At 34.2% G+C, this 18904-nt stretch overlaps 1 protein-coding gene across 1 annotated transcript; it reads left to right on the forward strand.

Moving 5' to 3' along the window:
* The first annotated feature begins 1880 nt into the window (after positions 1–1880).
* LOC123707117 (ATP-binding cassette sub-family F member 1) lies at positions 1881–14736 on the forward strand. The gene is made up of 18 exons (XM_045656914.1): positions 1881–2238; positions 2693–2803; positions 3061–3165; positions 3432–3542; positions 3772–3870; positions 4155–4256; positions 4664–4764; positions 4893–5073; positions 6296–6583; positions 7751–7827; positions 8556–8704; positions 9596–9679; positions 10022–10259; positions 11008–11188; positions 12294–12472; positions 13002–13235; positions 13499–13657; positions 14074–14736. The coding sequence occupies exons 1-18, from the start codon at positions 2016–2018 to the stop codon at positions 14173–14175; spliced, it is 2724 nt and encodes a 907-aa protein (XP_045512870.1). The 5' UTR covers positions 1881–2015; the 3' UTR covers positions 14176–14736.
* Positions 14737–18904: the final 4168 nt, after the last annotated feature.

Consider the following 18904-nt stretch of genomic DNA (forward strand, 5'->3'; position numbering starts at 1 on the left):
AAACTGCTCTGGAATAAACACCTGGAATACGATTGCGCTTTACCAATGCAAAAAGATGCTTGGCGTGAAATGGGGTCTATCGCCTAAGATTACCTTATGGCTATACACTGCCGTAATCAGGCCAATGCTAGCTTACGGAGCCCTGGTTTGGTGGCCGAGAACAGAGCTCCAAACGGCAGTAATCAAACTTGGACGCTTCCAAAGGCTTGCGTTGTCCGCTGCAAGCGGCTGCATGAAAACAACGCCTACTGCAGCTTTGGAGATAGCCCTAAGTTTTGCCTCTGGACCTGCACATACAGCAGGAGGCGGCACTGGCTGTCATCAGGCTGAAGGTGCTAGATCTATGGGGCAAAAATCACTACAGCACACACACAGCGATTCTTAACAGGGTGACAGAGTACCAACCTCTATTAGCCGCTCCATGTGATAGGATCGCAAATCAGAACATACTTAACAGAAGATACCATGTGCAAATGAGAGAAGAGGAATGTGATAGATCATCCCTGAACGAGCTGCGCATATACACCGATGGTTCAAAAACAGGCTGTGGCTCTGGAGCTGGCATATTCTCTCTTGATCTCAACATCAACATACACCTGCCCTTGGGCACATACAGCTCGATCTTTCAGTGCGAATGTGTCGCTATAACTGAAGCAGCCAGAGCCGTGCAGCGGTTAGGAATTAATAACTTTTGTATTAAGTTCGTATCCGACAGTGCGTCTGTGCTGATGGCGTTGGTAAGCAAAAAGACCAACAGTAGACTGATACTGGAGTGTCACGATGCACTGGAGGCAATAACCCTGACAAACAGAGTTACCCTGCAGTGGATCAGAGGACATAGTGGATCACTTGGCAACGATGCTGCCGATGAGCTTGCGAGAAGAGGTTCGGAGATGAGGCCTGCAGGTCCGTATCCGCTCCTTCCCTTATCCTTCTCGCAGGTGCGAGCCTGGGTATGCCAGAGATCCACAGAGCTCCAATATCAACGTTGGTCACAAGGTGCGGGCTGCAGACAGTCCAAAATGGCTCTGCCAGCAGTCAACCGACAGCTTACCAAACAACTTCTAAACTTGATAGAATAAATCTGAAAACAATGATAGGGACAATTACGGGCCATTGTCTCCTTAATAAACATCTTTATGTCCTAGGCGCGACAGACAGCCCCCTGTGCAGAGGCTGTTTCAGCGCAGAGGAATTAGTCACCCACGTAGTCCTGGAATGCGAGGCTGTGACTAAGCAACGTGTAGAAATCCTCGGAACAGTGAGGTCGCTCCGTGAAGCCTGCCAGGTGCCCAGGAGACTTCTGTGCTTCTGGAGTTAGGCTGGCTTAGTTAGCCAGGACTTTACGCACAATGGACCTATTGAGCGTCTAAGTGCGGAAACAGAGTCCACACAAACATACATACATACATGGGTAATGATGGAGATCGATGAATGCGGCTGTGAATTGTTAAAAGTTTACGAAAGCTTATTATTAGACATGGTAATGATTTGTGTAGGCATTAACGGGATGTATGAATAGGTTAGAAAACTGCATAGATTTGAACAAGAATCGATCAGTTGCCTTCTTAATTTTAAAGGCGGATCGCAGCATTCTACTTGTAAAGCATTGGTTGGGCTAGATTTCATCACTCCTGTCACAATTCTCAAAGCTTTTGACTGAATGACATCAAGTTTTTTTACTTCCCAAGACACTTACACCATCTAAATGTCAATGTTTAGAATTTTAGATACATCTAGGAATACAGATTACTTAATATTAATTTATTAAGTAATCTGTATTCCTAGTCTGTAAATATCCATTATGAAAAGTGATCAAATACCAAGATATAAATATATCGTAGTCTAGGAATTAAATGTCAATCTTTATTCTACTCGGTCTGTGTCGATCAGTGTCAAATGTGAATACAATCGTGATCCTATCTCTTTTGCAAACTATATTGCTTAAATATTTTTATTATTTGATGTCTTCTGTTTTAATACATTTTATATTTTAGACTTATTGCATTAAAAAGATGTCCAAAAAAAGAGGTAATAAGAAGAATTTAGACTTAGATGAAGATTTTGAGGACAAGAAATCTGTTGCCAACGACGCTATAACCTCAAAGACCAAAGGAAAGGGCAAAAAGAAAGGGAGAGATGTCGTGGACAGTGATGCAGAAGGAGACTTGAACAAAGCTCACATATCAGAGGATGAGCAAGATGTTAAACCAGCTTTAAAGAAGTCTCAAAAGAAAGGTAGATGACAATGATTAGGTCATGTAAAGTTTTCTAATTTTGTATTTAAAATTACTAAACGGTTGCCTAAACTATATAGTTAAGTACAATATACAAGATCTGATAGAGGGCAAGATGATAAATTAAGTCTGGTACTATTTTATATTTAGTATTTATTTTTATTGATTATTTGACATAGGTTAAAGTTTCATTGAATTGAATTTGACCTTTTGCTTTTAATTGTTGAATCTATGGTCTTATTCAGGTATAATGTATTGGGATCTTCATTTAACTCACTGACACTGTGTACTTCTCTTTTTTCAAACTTAATCCTTTTAAATAAAAAATAATAATATCAATCCACTTTACTTATGTAATATTTGATATTGTTACATATTTGTGTTTAAATTAGTATGCATTTTAATGCAATAATGATGTTATTATTTATTTGAGTTTTATATTCTTACTTAAATAGGTAAAAACAAAAAGAAAGGGGTAGATTTATCTGATGATGAGCAAGATGATAAATCAATTATTAGCAATACTACGAATACAAAACCTGCAGCAAAGAATAAAAAGAAAAAAGGTATTTTAAATGTAATATTTATATAAGGTATTTTTATTCATGTTAAAAGTAATGCATCTGCCATGCACTAGGGATGCAAGAAATTTGTTTTTTTTTTAAGTAACTTCTAGTGAGAGGATTGTGGAAGCTTTTATCAATGTGTACCTACATATAGTACAATGTGATAATGGATCATCCTTGTCAGTAAATATTTTGTTCTAAGTTTTTATAGATTTTATATTATTTAAATGTCTTTTTATAAAAACCTTTTGTTGTAGGTAAAGGTAAAAAAGGTGATGACTGGTCTGATGAAGGCAGTGATTTAGAGCTTAAACAAGTATCTGAGGAAGAAGAAATAGCACAACCGATTATGAAAAAGAAAGGTATATATATATATATACATATCACTTCTATTATATTCATTTTAGGTAGTAGTAACATTGTGCACTGATTTCAGGAAATTATAATTTCATAATATAGGTCTTTTATTTGTAGTTCCATATAACATATGTTGATAATTATTTAATCTTTATAAAGTGAAGGGCATGTGATTTTTAATTTGTTCTGTGTTTGCTAAGCTCAGGTGGCCAAGACCCATATCATTCCATCAAATAATGTTTGAAAAGAAATATAATTTATTTTGTTTTAGCAAAAAATAAAAAAAAAGCAATAGCAGAATCTGATGAATCGGACAATGAAGATACAAAATCTGTTATTAGTAATGTGTCAAGTAATGCACCTGCACCAAAATCTAAAAATGGTAAATATTTTTCTGGCATAAGTCTGGAATACCTAGTCTCTGTCTGTTAATCAATATTTTTAATAGGAAACATGTTCTGTGAGATAGGGTTTTCTATGTCAATTGATTATTTCAATTGTTGTTAAAAATGTAGTATCACACCTTGAAAATCTGACACCTTAACTTCATTAAAAAAAAAACTATACCAGCCATTTATTATATTGACTGAACACAAAAACTTTTTTTCTAGAAAAAAATAAAAAGATTACTCCTGTTTATGATGAATCAGACAATGAAGAATCAGTTAGCAGTAGCAACAATGTACCACCACCGAAATCAAAAAGTAAAGGTTAGTTTAAGAAGGGTTTCATAAAATGTTAGTAGTTAATGCACGATGAGTAATCATTCATCTTTATGTAAGAGAATTAATAATATAAAAAATAAATCAAAATTTGTAAATATCCAATTCTAACAATTTCACCTACAAACTGGTCAAACATATAACCTCCTAGTTTTATAGAATGACTAGGTGAGGACTAAAACTTATCCAGGTAGTGTTACAAATTAAATTAGTACATTTAAAAATACAATAATGCTACATCAAATAAATTGTATGTCCAATTTCTCCATTAGGTAAGAAAAAAGAGGAATGGCCAGATGAAGAAGAAAGTGATAAAGAACTAAAAATCGAATCGGAAGATGAGGAAGAATTAAAACCTGTAGTTAAAAGTAAATGTAAGTATCTAAATTGAATCTTTGATACACAATATATGGACAATACATACAGAAAATTTGTTTTAATATATCTGAACGTATTTGTAAGAACATAGGCATCAACTGTTCATATAGAAGAGTAAAAATAAATTTTAGCTAATCATAAACATAGTAAAATATTGCTAGAGGCTGCTTTTAGAGGCACATACTATGAGTGTCAACAATCAAGCCTACTATGAGCCTGTGAGACTAGATTGATAAGGTAGGGTAGAATCTAATTATTTTCTGTAGAAGTGAATAATATAAAAATTTGGTCTGGTACAACCAGTATATTTGCTCCGGTAAGTGGACACACTAAGAAAAAAAACCTTTCAAAATAGTGAATATTGATTATAATATAATGTTTAATTAAGGAAATTGTTTTACAGTAAAAAGTAGAAAGAAAAATAATATGGATAATTTAGAAGAAGAACTTAAAAAGTTTGAAATTAAAGATCCTGAACCAGAGGAAGATGTTAATGAAGAAAAGGTTAGACAAATTTTATTTAACCTATTATTTTGTAACAACTAAACAGCAATTTTTGTTTTTTGCATAAACATCAAATCCTTGCAATTTATTGGCTAAATCCTCATTTAATAATTACTTATTGTGCTTAGGAAGAGAAACCAAAAGAGATATTAAAGGCGGAAGAAAAGAAAATGAGTCATAAAGAGAAGAAGAAGTTGAAGAAACAGCAAGAGTATGAGAAACAAGTGGAAATGTTAACAAAGAAGGGTGGCCAGGGTCACAGTGACTTGGATGCAAACTTCACAGTTAGTCAAGCTCAAAAATCGGCTGGTATGTTTTTTTTATTATTTAAACAATATTAATTAAATGAACTGTAATTTAATGAAGCACTTAATGAGCACATCCATGGCACAAAACATGGATGTACGGTATTTCTCTTCTAAAATATTTTTAACGATTTACTTTTATAAATAGGCCAGTGGTGGTACTACAACCCTAGTTGTTGGTATCAAATTTCTGTAGTAGTTGCTCATTTTTCATAATAGGTAAGTAGGCAATCAGCCTTCTATTACCAGATGTTTTGGATTACGACATAACGTTGGCCTCTTAACTCGTTCGTGGTATGAAAATGCAGGACAGTTTAACAGTTACATTGTCGGCTTCTATTGACGTCCGCGCTTCTTGATCTGTGAAACTAATGCATAGAGAACATGTTTTACAGAAACAAACATTTATAGGTTAGCGAGGTTGACCATTAAAAGCACTCTAAACGTCGAGTTATATAGATCATATATTTAATAACTGTGATGTATATATTCGTTAATTAAAAAAATCGATACGAGAAAAGGCAAAAATACTAAATTGCTAGCTTACATATTTTATTAGAAATACAAGTCTCATTGAAAAGAAATGAAGTACAGTTGACCTTCGACAATTTTAAATTTTTCTCCGGTCCCTTGAAAAATACTCGATACATTGAATAAATAAATGTTAATTGGTCCCCTCGGTAGAAGTTGAAGATTTTGCTCAGGGATTGTATTTTGATGGCATTATTTAAACATGTAGCCCGTCCTTCTCTACTCTCTATAATTTGAAGCGTTCATCCCCAAAGCTGTCGTTCGCATACATCCATGTACTGTTCATTGTTTTAAATTTATTGAAAAATGATAGACGTTAGTCGCTCGAAAAAAAGACTACGGACTTCTATTCGAATAAAAAGTTATGAATAATGTATTTTATTGTTAATATTTAATAACTACTGATAAAATTTTTATTTATTTGAGTTCCCACTTTGTTTAAACGCTTGTTATTTTAAATAAGTCTCTTGAGATTCAAATTATCGTCACTTACAAAATTACAAAATGAACTTACAAGCGGAGGCATAAATATACTTTAGAATTTCTATCACTACTATAAAGTTTAAAAAACTATATTACAATTCATTGCGTAACTGTGTTTAATGTATACACTTATGTTATTTCCATTTATGTCCCATACATTGCGGGCTTCAGAACAAAATAGTGGCATAATATCTCGTAAACTCAATTTTCAGGTCAAATGGCAGCATTAGAAAACGCAGTCGACATTAAAGTAGAGAATTTCTCAATCAGTGCGAAAGGAAAAGATTTATTTGTGAATGCAAATCTATTGATTGCAAATGGTCGGAGATATGGTCTTGTTGGGCCCAATGGTCATGGGAAGACTACATTATTGAGACATTTGGCACAGCGAGCATTCCCACTTCCGCCCCATATTGATATATTGCTTTGTGAACAGGAAGTTACTGCCAGTGATATGAGTGCGGTCGATACTTTATTGGAATCTGATGTTAAAAGAAAGGGTAAGAAATTTTAAGCAATTTGTTTCATTGTTTTTAATGGTTGTTGAATTGTAATGTCTATCTTATTGCTGTAGGATAAGGTGTATTTTCGAATGCACTAAGTATTGTATACATAAATTATACCCTTTATACATAGAATACGTAAGTCTATTTTTAAATAAATTCTTATCGTAATAGAAACTATGCAGTATATAGATTTAAAGTACACTGAAGCACGTACAAATATCGATAGTGTTAGTTGCAAACTAAGCAAATTGTATGGAAAACCGAAGCTTTCAAGCTGCCAAAATGAACTGGGCTACATAAGAAAATAATAATAAATCTAATTATACCGAAATAATTTGATACCACATATCACGGTTTGTTCCCACTTTACATTAAAACAGTAGTGGATGTTGATGATCGCCCCAGAGTCTGGAAATGCAGCTGAGAGATTCAGTAGTGTTACCTGTTGCAATTTATATCCAAGCACAAGGGTCGTTTAAATATTCATTTATATTATACTTAATACGCTTTAGCAAGCAGTTTTACTTTAATGTACGATTTAAATTTATATATTGAAAACACTTGTATCTGGTCTGAAATTATCGTATAAACTTTGTCAAGTACTCTACGAAACGTAAAGTCGAAGTATCGTTATTTTGAAACTATAAGGCACGTATTTGTATGACGCAATATTAAATAAACGCATAGATTTACAATATTTTTATTTGGTTATACGGAACCTTTTTTAATTAAGGGGCGCTGCTCTGATTTGCCATAACAATAATTATTGTCTTTTTTCTTATAAAAAAATGTAATGTTTACTATTTGAGTATTCAATATCCATACCAACGGTATTTTTCGGTTATTAAAATATTATATAATAAAACGACAATCTTGTAAAAGCTATATGTTGGTGCTCACGTTAAAAAGTAACAATTATTTCTATTTAGGCCTAAAACTTAAACTAAACTAAATATATTTAACCATACACTTACTTATAAAACTTGAATTAAAGTTATAACCATGCTTGTTACCATGGTTACAAATTTATTTTTATTTCTCCTAAGTTGTTTTGTAGTCGTCTAAAAAGGCTGGTAACTAAATAAATACCGTACTAACTGTAGTCTATTGCTGAGGCCGAGAATCTTCAGTCATTTTGTTATTAATCAACACAATTTTCAGAGCTTCTGGACGAGTGTAAGGAGTTAGAAGCGATCATAGAAAAAGGAGATCTATCTAAACAGGAAAAGCTAAATGAGGTATATTTATGTTTAAACTGATTATATTATTATCTATTGTAATAATAATAAGTGGCGCTGCAACCAATCTTTAGGTCTGAGCTTCAGATTTATGTATCTGTTTAATGATTGTCAATGTAATAGGCAAGTTGGTAACTCGCGCTGTTGACTTTTTGGTTCTAAGACAAGCCGGTTTACCCACGATGTTTTCCTTTACCGAGCGAATGTTAAATGCGTACATAGGAAGAAAGTCTAATGATGCACAGCCGGGGATCGAACCTACGACCTCAGGGAACAGTCATGATCAGCCATTAGGCAACACTGATTTGCTATATTTATTTACACGTATGCTGTTATGGTTGCGAGTCGTAGTTAACTGCCGCTACGTACATTCCTTATTTTTTATCATAAGAAACTGATTTTATGGCTCGAACTTCCCACTTATATAAAAATGTGTGAAGGTTTTTAGTTCGAACTCACCCTTTATATAGCTGTTTTGTAACGTCTTCGGTGTCTCACTAACAATGTGCGTGTTGACGTGAGTGTTGTTTATTCTTTAAAAAAATATATTATCTGTTGAGCAATTTAAGGACACCTTTTTTTTTAATGTCAAATTATCTCCTATTAATCATATTATCTTGAGTTTCTTTTTTTATATTAATAAATAACAAATTTATTGAATTTTCACGTTACGTGAGATATACTACGGTGCTTGAAAACTCATCATCAGATTCTCACAATTAATTTAGGTATATGCAGAGTTAAAAGCGATTGGCGCTGACTCCGCTGAACCACGCGCGCGTAGGATTCTAGCCGGTCTAGGATTTAGTAAGGAGATGCAAAACAGAGCGACGAAAAACTTCTCTGGTGGTTGGCGTATGAGGGTCTCGTTAGCTAGGTAAGTTTTAGGACTAGTTGCGCTACGGTTTTATTCGCGTCAATTCGGTCGTTATAAGTATATTTAACAAATATAAATTCGAATTTATTTTGAGTATTTTACTTTGTGGATAGAGAGAGTCTTCAATATGATATGATATTTTTTTAAAATTTATTGCTTGAGGATGTATACAAGTCCTTCGGTCGTTATGATTAGAATATCGAAATGTTGCCATATTAATGCCATCTATTGACGGGAAGTTGACTTGAAGTCCTATTATTGGGGCTAGCGTAGAACACCAACCTGATCCGTCTTGGGCAACTCTTTTCACTTCACTCCAGCTTTTTTCGCCTCTGCAATGATGCTTCGTTGTCAGGTCTGTATTGGGCTTGCCTTGGGGATTCCAGCTTGCTTGACAATGAGACTTGGATTTCTCCGTAGCGTGTGACCCATTTTCGGCGTAGTTGGTCAAAACTACTGCTTTCGTGTGTCTTGATGTTATGTATTTTCTATAATTTGTATATTTTCTCTAGTAAACTCTTATTATAATATTAAATAGATATTTGTAAACTTGATGAGGCAGTGAGGATGATTGCTGAAGAATGTTATATTTTAGTAACAAATTCTTACTATGAACGCCATCTGTCGTACCTATAGTTAACTAATGTATCAAGGTGAATAAATACAGTTATATATAGATAGTAAATAATGTAATAAATTCACGTTTATATCCGATAAAATAGTTTTTTTTTTCAATTCGACCCAGTAGTTCTTGTAACTAGTGCGTTCAAGAAAAAAAATAAAATCTTCAGATTAAAACCACACTAAAGTTCAAGTAATTTAGTTGAGATCTACATCCTATAACTCGTTAAAATTGTTTTGTTTACAGTAAATTACTTCCTTTTTTTTCAGAGCTTTATATATCGAACCATCACTGCTACTACTCGATGAACCTACGAATCACTTAGATCTCAACGCTGTTATTTGGTTAGACAAGTAAGTGTTACATTTTTTTCTTCCTATCATGCGATATTATTATAAAACCAATCCGCGATTTCGTATGTCAGTAAACCAGATTTATTAGCTCTGAATAAAAATTGCTAATTCCTGTTTATTAATTTCTTCCAAAACATACTGCTGGGTTTGTATGAAAGATTACAGGACGGAGTATGTCAAAAACTTAAAGAACTTTGTCATGTTTGCGCTATATGTAGGCTCTGAATCTTCTTACCCTAGGATTTTTCATTCATATATTTTACGAAGACGTTATTATAAAACTTTGTCAAGCTCGTCTATCTACAAAAACTAAAAAAAATATTAATATAAATTAATTTCTAGTTACCTCCAAGGATGGAAGAAGACATTGCTCGTTGTATCCCACGACCAGTCTTTCTTAGACAACGTGTGTAACGAAATCATTCACTTAGACCAGCAAAAGTTGTTCTATTACAAGGGCAATTACTCAATGTTCAAGAAAATGTACGCCCAAAAGCGGAAAGAAATGATAAAAGAGTATGAGAAACAGGAGAAGAGGTTAAAGGACTTGAAGTCGCATGGACAGTCGAAGAAGGCAGCGGTAAGTTCTTTTATATTTTTATTGATGCATAAATCTTTTATTTCAGAGATTATATATAATATGAAAAAAATATGTGCGTGTACTATTGTACTCACGTAAGAAGTGAAACTTCTTTATGACCTTTTTTTTAGAAGAATACAACTACAACTTTACAATACAACTTGAAACAACTTGAACAGAAATTGGTTAAATAAAGTTAAATTAGATAAAGTTTAACAATAGGTTTTTATTATCAATACAAATGATACAATTATTTCATTTTAATTTATTACTACTGAGATTATTAAAGAATTTCATTAATTGTAATAGAATTATTACTATCATTGTTATCGTTATTATGTTATGAATGGCTTCGAATCAACCGTGGTAGGGACAAGTTAAAGATGACGCGTAACGGAAAAATGTGACGCGTAACCGAAAAATGTGACGTTAATTTTTTTTACAACGCTGATACAGAAATTTCACTTCAAACATGTCTTGTATTGCTTAAACCACTATTTATTGTAATTTGAACGAATTCTCGTGAATTTGAAATGCTGTCCTATTGCTTTGTCTTAAGGCGTTGTAAATGTGCCTTTTTGAACTAACAAAATTTTGAAAATAATTATTTGTTTCCGCGAGAGTGATGTGTCTTGTAGAGTATGTTTTACTTTGGTCCTGGGTCTTGTAAATTGATGCATACGTACACGTGGACGAGTGATTTTAAATTTGAATTAAAGATCTTTATATAAACTCTGTAATTTTACAGGAAAAGAAACAAAAAGAAGCCCTTACGCGTAAACAAGAGAAGAACCGCAGCAAATCTCAGCGAGAAGAGAACGAAGACAACGCTGCTCCTGTCACTCTCTTACAGCGGCCTAAAGAGTACATTGTCAAGTTTAACTTCCCAGATCCACCGCCATTGCAGCCTCCGATCCTTGGATTACATAGTATGTATTTCCTTCGTTCAAACTTTCATTCATTATTAGCTAATGGACAAAATAATCTTATTTATAAACTGTTTTTTGACATCAGATCATTTTCTTTTATATTCACAATATCACAAATACTACAAATTGTTTTCTATTGAATATAAAGTGTATTGTGGTTTGTAAGGTGATTAAATATTATATAATTTACGTGGAAACGCCTAATTTTTTTAATTTACATTAAATTGGCCATGTTGAAAATTCTGAAAGTTATTTTTCGATTTAAATCTTACGCTCTCTTAATTTTAAAACATTTATGATAGATTTGATGTTTCTTATAAAATGGTCATAAAACCACAAAATTTGAAATTGAAAAACCAATCTTCTTAACTAACACTATAAAATAAATTAATAAATGCACTGTTTAGGTAACATTTATAGCCCGGACTAATAAAATCTACAATGACAATAAAACAACGTATTATTATAAACATTTGTATTTTAAATAAAAATGTCATAAATAACTGACTCCATAGTGGGTTATTTAAACAAACAAACAAACAAATTACCGTCACATTTTCCGGTTACGCGTCACATTAGTCCGTTACGCGCCATATTTTTCTTGTCCCTACCACGGTTGATTCGAAGAGATTCGAAGCCACTAATAACAAAAATATATTATAACGATAACAATGATAGTAATAATTCTATTACAATTAATTAAATTCTGTAATAATGCTAGTAGTAATGAGGTAAAATGAAATAATTGTATTATTTGTATTCATGTCTATGATAATAAAAGCCTTTTGTTAAACTTTATTTAATCAATTTCTGTAAAGTTGTATCAATAGTAGATCATTTTTCGAAAAATAAGAATTACACTTCTTACGTCTGTACACTACACGCACACATTTTTTATTTAATAAGCTCAGTTTTACCAATAATGCTGTCCGATGGCGACGTGTAATTGGCATAATAATTATGCTCTCATGAAAATAAAATTGTCATTTTGTTGATGAGAACTTTTAAAATTCTGTGTTGCAAGTGACAACAACTTAAAGCTGAGTTGAGCCCATTCTGTTTAATGTGTTAATTTTAGGCGAATTAATATTTTTATTTCTTTCAGATGTTAACTTCAATTTCACTGGACAAAAGCCTCTATTCATAGAGGTCGACTTTGGTATAGATCTGAATTCCCGTATCGCGATTGTAGGACCCAACGGAGTTGGAAAATCCACCTTCCTCAAACTGCTTGTTGGTGAATTGAGTCCTATTCAAGGCGAGCTTTTGAGAAATCATAGACTGGTTAGTATATTAAGTTTAAGTTGTCTTTAAAAACTCAAATAATCCTCCGATTTCTTACTATTATTTGTTTTAAAATTATCATATAAAGCAATTTATGTCGATGGGAGAGCGAGTCTGTAAAACTAATTCTGATCAATTCAATCTCTTTAAAGATCCTTAGCGTTATATTTATGAATCTTATTTGGTTCTCATTTTCTTATTGTTTTTAAATATACATCATTTTAATTGTTGTTTTGTTTGGTGTATATAGCCGTCACTCCAAAATAGTATGGGTCCACTGAAAATCGGTGTTGCTGATTAACTTAAAGCTGAGTTGGGCCCATTTTTTATTAAATTGATTGTGTTTGTATTTCTTTTATATATATGTATGTGTGTGTGTGCTTTAATCAAACAATCATTTTTCTTCTTTTATATTCTGGCAACACACACACGTCCTTGATTTTGAGTCTATCATTTTTTTAAATTACCTTAATTATATGTAAAATTGTATTCATGTCACAAGAGTCTTGAGTTTATATTTTTTATGCAGAGAATCGGTCGTTTTGACCAACACAGTGGAGAACATTTAACGGCTGAAGAATCGCCAGTGGAATATCTACAGCGGCTTTTCGGTCTGCAGTACGAGAAGGCTCGTAAAGCCCTGGGAACTTTTGGGCTCGCTAGTCATGCGCATACGATCAAAATGAAGGATCTCAGTGGAGGGCAAAAGGCCAGGGTTGCATTGGCTGAACTTACATTGATGGCACCTGATGTTATTATTCTGGTAAATAAAATATTAATTATATAGATGAAATGAAATTGTAAGATTGATGAAGATAATTTTCTTGAAAATAGACTATAGTCTAAAAATACAATTCTGTTTTATAACAAGAATATTGTATTTACGAACTACTTCTTTTCATACAATGGGCCTCTTTCCTCTCTTTCTTTCAAATTGTGTCTACACTATGATAAAGGGAGATAAGTACTCTATTACTTTTCTTCAGCATTTCTGGTTCTTACTTATAGTTTTATTTAATATTTTAGGACGAGCCGACAAATAACTTGGATATAGAAAGTATAGACGCGCTGGCAGAAGCAATCAACGCATACAAGGGCGGAGTCGTGATCGTATCACACGACGAACGACTTATTCGTGAGACGGAGTGCGCCCTCTATGTTATCGAGGACCAGACTATTAATGAGGTTAGTGCACAAAACCATAGAACATATTTTGATTTTACGTGGATTGAGCCTTGCGTTAAGTTGGTTTTTAACAACGTAAATCTGGATTTTACGGATATATTGGGTTACGTAACTTTAAACCATTATTTGTAGAAGGAAAACTTAAAAACATATATGTCTTTGGTCAGGTTTTTTGTCCGGAAATCGCTAACGTACTAAACAGATAATTGTATGAAAATTTAATTTACAATGTTCCGAGGAACACCTCGATATGATTTTTAGCTTCTGAGGAGTTTGTGGCCCGGCATAGGATTTATCACTTCCTTAGTTCCCTAAATCATCATGCTGAAACATCTAATTCGAATATCACACGAAAAACTGCTTTTTGAAGTCGGTTAAAAATAGCTGGGTTTTCCATTTATTAATTTTTTTTCTAGGTGGATGGTGACTTCGACGCCTACCGTAAGGAGCTTCTCGAAAGTCTTGGCGAAACTATTAACTCTCCTTCCATCATCGCCAACGCTGCTGTTCTCCAATAAGATTACATCTAAGTACTACACATTTAAATATAACTTTAACGGATTTAAACGCGTATTTATTACATCCAATCCATCAAAAAGCATGTAAATAATATTGTAATACGTGAGTCAAAAAGTTTTATTTAGATATTGGTGCTGTATAAATTAAAGAAAAAACGTGCTTGTAATGAAATATAATATTGATACATAATTCTGGTATGTCTAAAGGATTTTTAATAGTAAATGTAAAAAATATCAACCAATGTTATTAAAATAAACTCAATTTAAATTGTATTTGTTCATAAATTTAAATTTTTAACAAATAAATTTCGTGATAGCTCTAATAAACGCCTCATAGTGGCTTATCTACTCGCTTATCATGAGTTCAATTCCCGACTACTTAGTCTTGTCTGCCCAATTCACCATTGAAAATAAAAATATTTTTTTTTTTATAAAATGCAAGATTTTAACCAATTTATGTCTCGTATTGGTTGTCTTATATTGTACAGTTTGTATATTTATTTATATTTATATTAATGTTTGCAAACTGTACATAAACGTCATGTAAGGTTTATCTTCCAATATTTATATTAATAAATTTTGTTACAAAATATGTGTTTTATTATATCTTAGGTTTGAATTAGTATTAATGTAAAGAAACCTGGGAGGTGAGAATATAAAGCAGAAAGATGCAAGACGGAATGTTGCATTCGATTGTGATTGGTGAAATGTATGTCACGCGTATTTTGCTAGAGATGCTGTTGTTGCACCTTATATTAGGTCGTTACATATGAAATTGGCGTTTTGTGTGGGAAGAACAAAAAGTCGAATATTTTTAAATATAATATATTTAATTAATCAAAGTATGAACCATTGTTTTCTATGCACTATTCCCATCTCATAGGTAGGTCATTGATCCCTTTACTAAAAAAAAACAGTCGGACGGTAATCAATAAAATCTGTGAAGGCGATTTGGACTGCCCTATCAGAGTTAAATTTTTTCCCTTGCAAGAAGTAGTACAAATTTCGAAAAAAATGGTAATCTGTTGGAGCTAGGTCCGGGGAGTACGGAGGATGTCTTAGACATTCCAATTGAAGCTCTTCTAATTTGGTAGCCGTCTGTTGTGCAGTGTGTGGTCTAGCGTTGTCGTGAAGTAGCAGTGGCGTGGAGCGATTGACCAGCCTAGGTTGTTTAGCCGTAAGCTTTTCCAACATGGGTTGCAATTGCTGACAATAGACATCAGCCGTAATAGTCTTGCCAGATTTGAGAAAACTGCAATGAACAATACCGGCACTAGTCCACCAAACACTTACAAGTAACTTTTTTGGGGTTAATTTTCGCTTGGGGCAGAATTTGGCGGGCTGGCCAGGATCCAACCATTGCGCTGAGCGCTTCCGATTATCGTAAAGAATCCATTTTTCATAACAGGTAATGATTCTTTTTAAAATACCTTCATTATTGTGCCGGTTCAGTAATCTAACGCAGCAGTCGACGCGCGTTTGCCGGTTTGCTTCAGTCAATTCGTGAGGTACCCACCTTTCAAGCTTTTTAATCTTCCCAATTGGCTTCAAGTGAATTAAAACAGTTTTATCACTGACACCGCAGCCTGCAGCTAACTCGGACGTGGTTTGCGATGGATCCGCATCCACAATAGCCTTCAATACTTCATTATCAACTTGGGTCTCAGGCCGTTCACGGGGCTTGTTCTGCAGGTCGAAATTTCCAGAACGAAAACGTTCGAACCAAAAACGAACTGTGTTTTCTTTTGCAACATGACCGCCATACACATCATTCACCCTTCGAGTCGTTTTCGCAGCACTAGTGCCACGGCGGAACTCGTACTCGTAAATAATGCGATACTTTAAGTTTTCCATTTTGTAAAGTTTGTTGTTTTTGTAAAGTTTGTCATTTTGTTGTTTGAGTGACGCAAACAGAAAAAAACAGAAGAAAAAAACAAATGAATGACGGTTATCGAAGCACAACTACATGAGTAAATAGCTGTACAAATTTGAATTTGAAATTCCTAACCAAAGAGGAGGTATTTGACGTCAAAGTGGCTAGTACGACAAAACGCCAATTTCATATGTAAGGAGCTAATATTAGGTAACGCTCATGCATACTCTCAATGTCACAGGACTCGCGAGTGAGTTGCCGGCCTTTCAAGAATTTCTACGCTTTTTCCTTGAAGGACCCTACGTCGGAACCCTTTATCGGTTCGGAAATACCTCGACTGTGCGGCAAAAATGCCTTATATGCTCAGTTGAGGAACGACACGATCGCCTGATGTGATGCTGATGAACTTAGCTGGTATTATCCGAACACTCCATTGTAAAAGATGGTAGGTGAGGCAAAGAGACCCATCATTTCTCTTTCCTGTGGCTGTGGCTTAAAAGAGAGTTTCTTAGAAGAGAGGAGTAGCGGCAAAAAGGTGGTTTTTGGGAAAAAAGCGAAAGCTCAATTGCCTTTGCCTCTGTGTAAAGAAGTCTGTCTATGAGTAAGGTAAGGTATACAAGAAAGATGACGAAGAGACGATAACGACCAAACTTTGGACTATTGGATATTTTGGAGCACAAGGTGGTTATGGCTATTGGACGATAGTGATCGTCTTTTTTAGAGATCTGATAAATAGAAGCGGTCTTTAGGCAGTTTGGGACAGTGCCGAGCAAGGACAGGTACCCGACGAGGCGCCTTAGGACCGGAGCCAACTCGGAAGCACAAGCGCGCAGCACAATTTGTGAGATGCCATCAGTCACGCTTGACTTATGAATGTCCAAGAAAGATAGAACTGTCCGAACTTGCGACGTATCGAACCGCTAAATGGGTGCTGGTTCTCCCTTGGTCTTCCGATGTCGAGTTTCATACAAAGAGATTGAAAAAAAAGGTCGGATTTCTCCTTTGCGGTACAGGAATGGAACGGAGATAGAAATTTCGTTGCACAACTTTGGTGGGAAACCAGGAGGGAGGCAGGCCAATCTCTAGCAAATCAAGCAATGTACTCAGGCTTCGTTCAGAAATCTCCAGTTTGAAGGACGTGGAGGCTTATACGTATTTAAAGTTCGCTATTATTGCCATCACGAGATGTCGCCGCTTTCGCCAACGCTTCAAAGAATTGTAGCTGACGTGAGGCCGCCTTAAAAGAACTGTTAAGCCAGGGCTTCGACTTGCCCCAATCGGCACCGCAGAATATGAAATAAAGAGTACCATGCCCCGCAGAGCAACTTCAGAGATAGAACGGAATACCGATAAGTAACGGAATCTGGAGCTCCCGGTGAAAAGCATACAGGCCCCCAAGGGTAGAGTAATGCAAAGAAAGACCGCATCCCGTCCTAATCAGCGACTGCGGTGTTTCGCCTTTCTTTTTCGTTGCATTTCTTTGAGCAAGTTTAAAATGATTCATCATTGCCAGAGATTAGCAATGTTAGACTTTGTATTCTCAAAGCTTAGGTGGATGAATTTTATCAATGAATTTTGAATGTGTGCAATAAGTAAGACATACGATACAGGACACTCGTACACATCTTGTGGAAGCCGCGTAAGAAGCATAAATATATGCATAAAATGTGATCACCTACTTAGTGTTAATGTCCTTAGTTTTTTTTTCTTTATAGAAAGGCTGAAGCCAAAACCAATGACTATTATTTTTAAATTAAACTAGATTGTTTATTCGTATGACTTGGACTTCGACAAATTATTATAAGATAAGTAGGTACGTCTATGAGTACCTATCAAACTTTCTAAAATAGCAAGGAAGGTTTTTTTTACTTCAATTCTCATAAAACATCCATATTGTTATTTATGATAAACGTGCAGTAGGATTTTTTTAACATTTATTTATTTCTCGGAATACAAACAAGTATAATAGTCGTAAAAAGTCGTGTTACGTGTGAAAATTTAGTACTGTAACACCACCAGCTTTCAGTTTTAATGAAGTCTATTTTTTATTCAGAAGAAATGTCTTAGAAATGCAAATCTTTTAATACAAGACGTAGTTATTAGAAACAATGATCGAATAAGGAGACAACCGCGTTAGTTAAATATAAATAATCTTACAAGTATTTATTTTGTGTGAATTGTATGATTTTATACATAATCTAATCCTTGTATAGTGTAAACTTTAAATTTATATATAAACGGTAAATTAATAATATAAATTGAAAATAAAACCGCTGCTTATAACATAGCCCAATGTTTAAGCAAAACAAGCGAAAAAAGCCCTATTAATCGAATGACGTTTCACAAAGTGCGTTATAAAGGAATAAATAAAAAACTAATTTTAAGAGGAATGTTTTGCAAAGACGAGTCAACATTTCTCGTTAAAGCTCGCCGAGTTTTTTCCTCAATTTGTCTGCAGCCTTTCGCCCCTCCATTACAAACTTCTCGGCTTCATTAGAGGATTTAAAACGCAAATTTCCTTTTCGATTGTAACTTTTTTCTTTCTTGAAAGAAGCTTCTTCCAAGGAAATTAGTATCCTTCCCTTTGAGGGGTGAAAACGTGTTTTGAAGAATTTACTCACTTTTATACCCAATCTGGTGGAATAAAGCTGTTTGATGCATTCCTGAGCGACCCTTATTCCATATTATAATATTAAGACATGCTACGAAACTACAATATTACAAGAAGAGCATACAACGAAAAATCCTCATTAGAATGCATGTTACTTTTTAGACGTAGATACATTTTGTCGGAGAAAGTACTAAAAATGTAATTTTGGTCGTGTGTCCTACTACGGATCTAGTACAATTTTGCAT

Source organism: Pieris brassicae, chromosome 3, assembly GCF_905147105.1.
Source record: "Pieris brassicae chromosome 3, ilPieBrab1.1, whole genome shotgun sequence".
NCBI lineage: Eukaryota > Metazoa > Arthropoda > Insecta > Lepidoptera > Pieridae > Pieris > Pieris brassicae.

What these genes read in the sequence shown, in the direction of transcription:
- LOC123707117 (XM_045656914.1), top strand. Translation starts at nt 2,016, where the DNA reads ATGTCCAAAAAAAGAGGTAATAAGAAGAATTTAGACTTAGATGAAGAT. An exon ending in ACCTGTAGTTAAAAGTAAAT is followed by an intron (nt 4,257 to 4,663) that starts GTAAGTATCTAA and finishes ATTGTTTTACAG; the next exon opens with TAAAAAGTAGAAAGAAAAAT. An exon ending in TCAAGCTCAAAAATCGGCTG is followed by an intron (nt 5,074 to 6,295) that starts GTATGTTTTTTT and finishes CTCAATTTTCAG; the next exon opens with GTCAAATGGCAGCATTAGAA.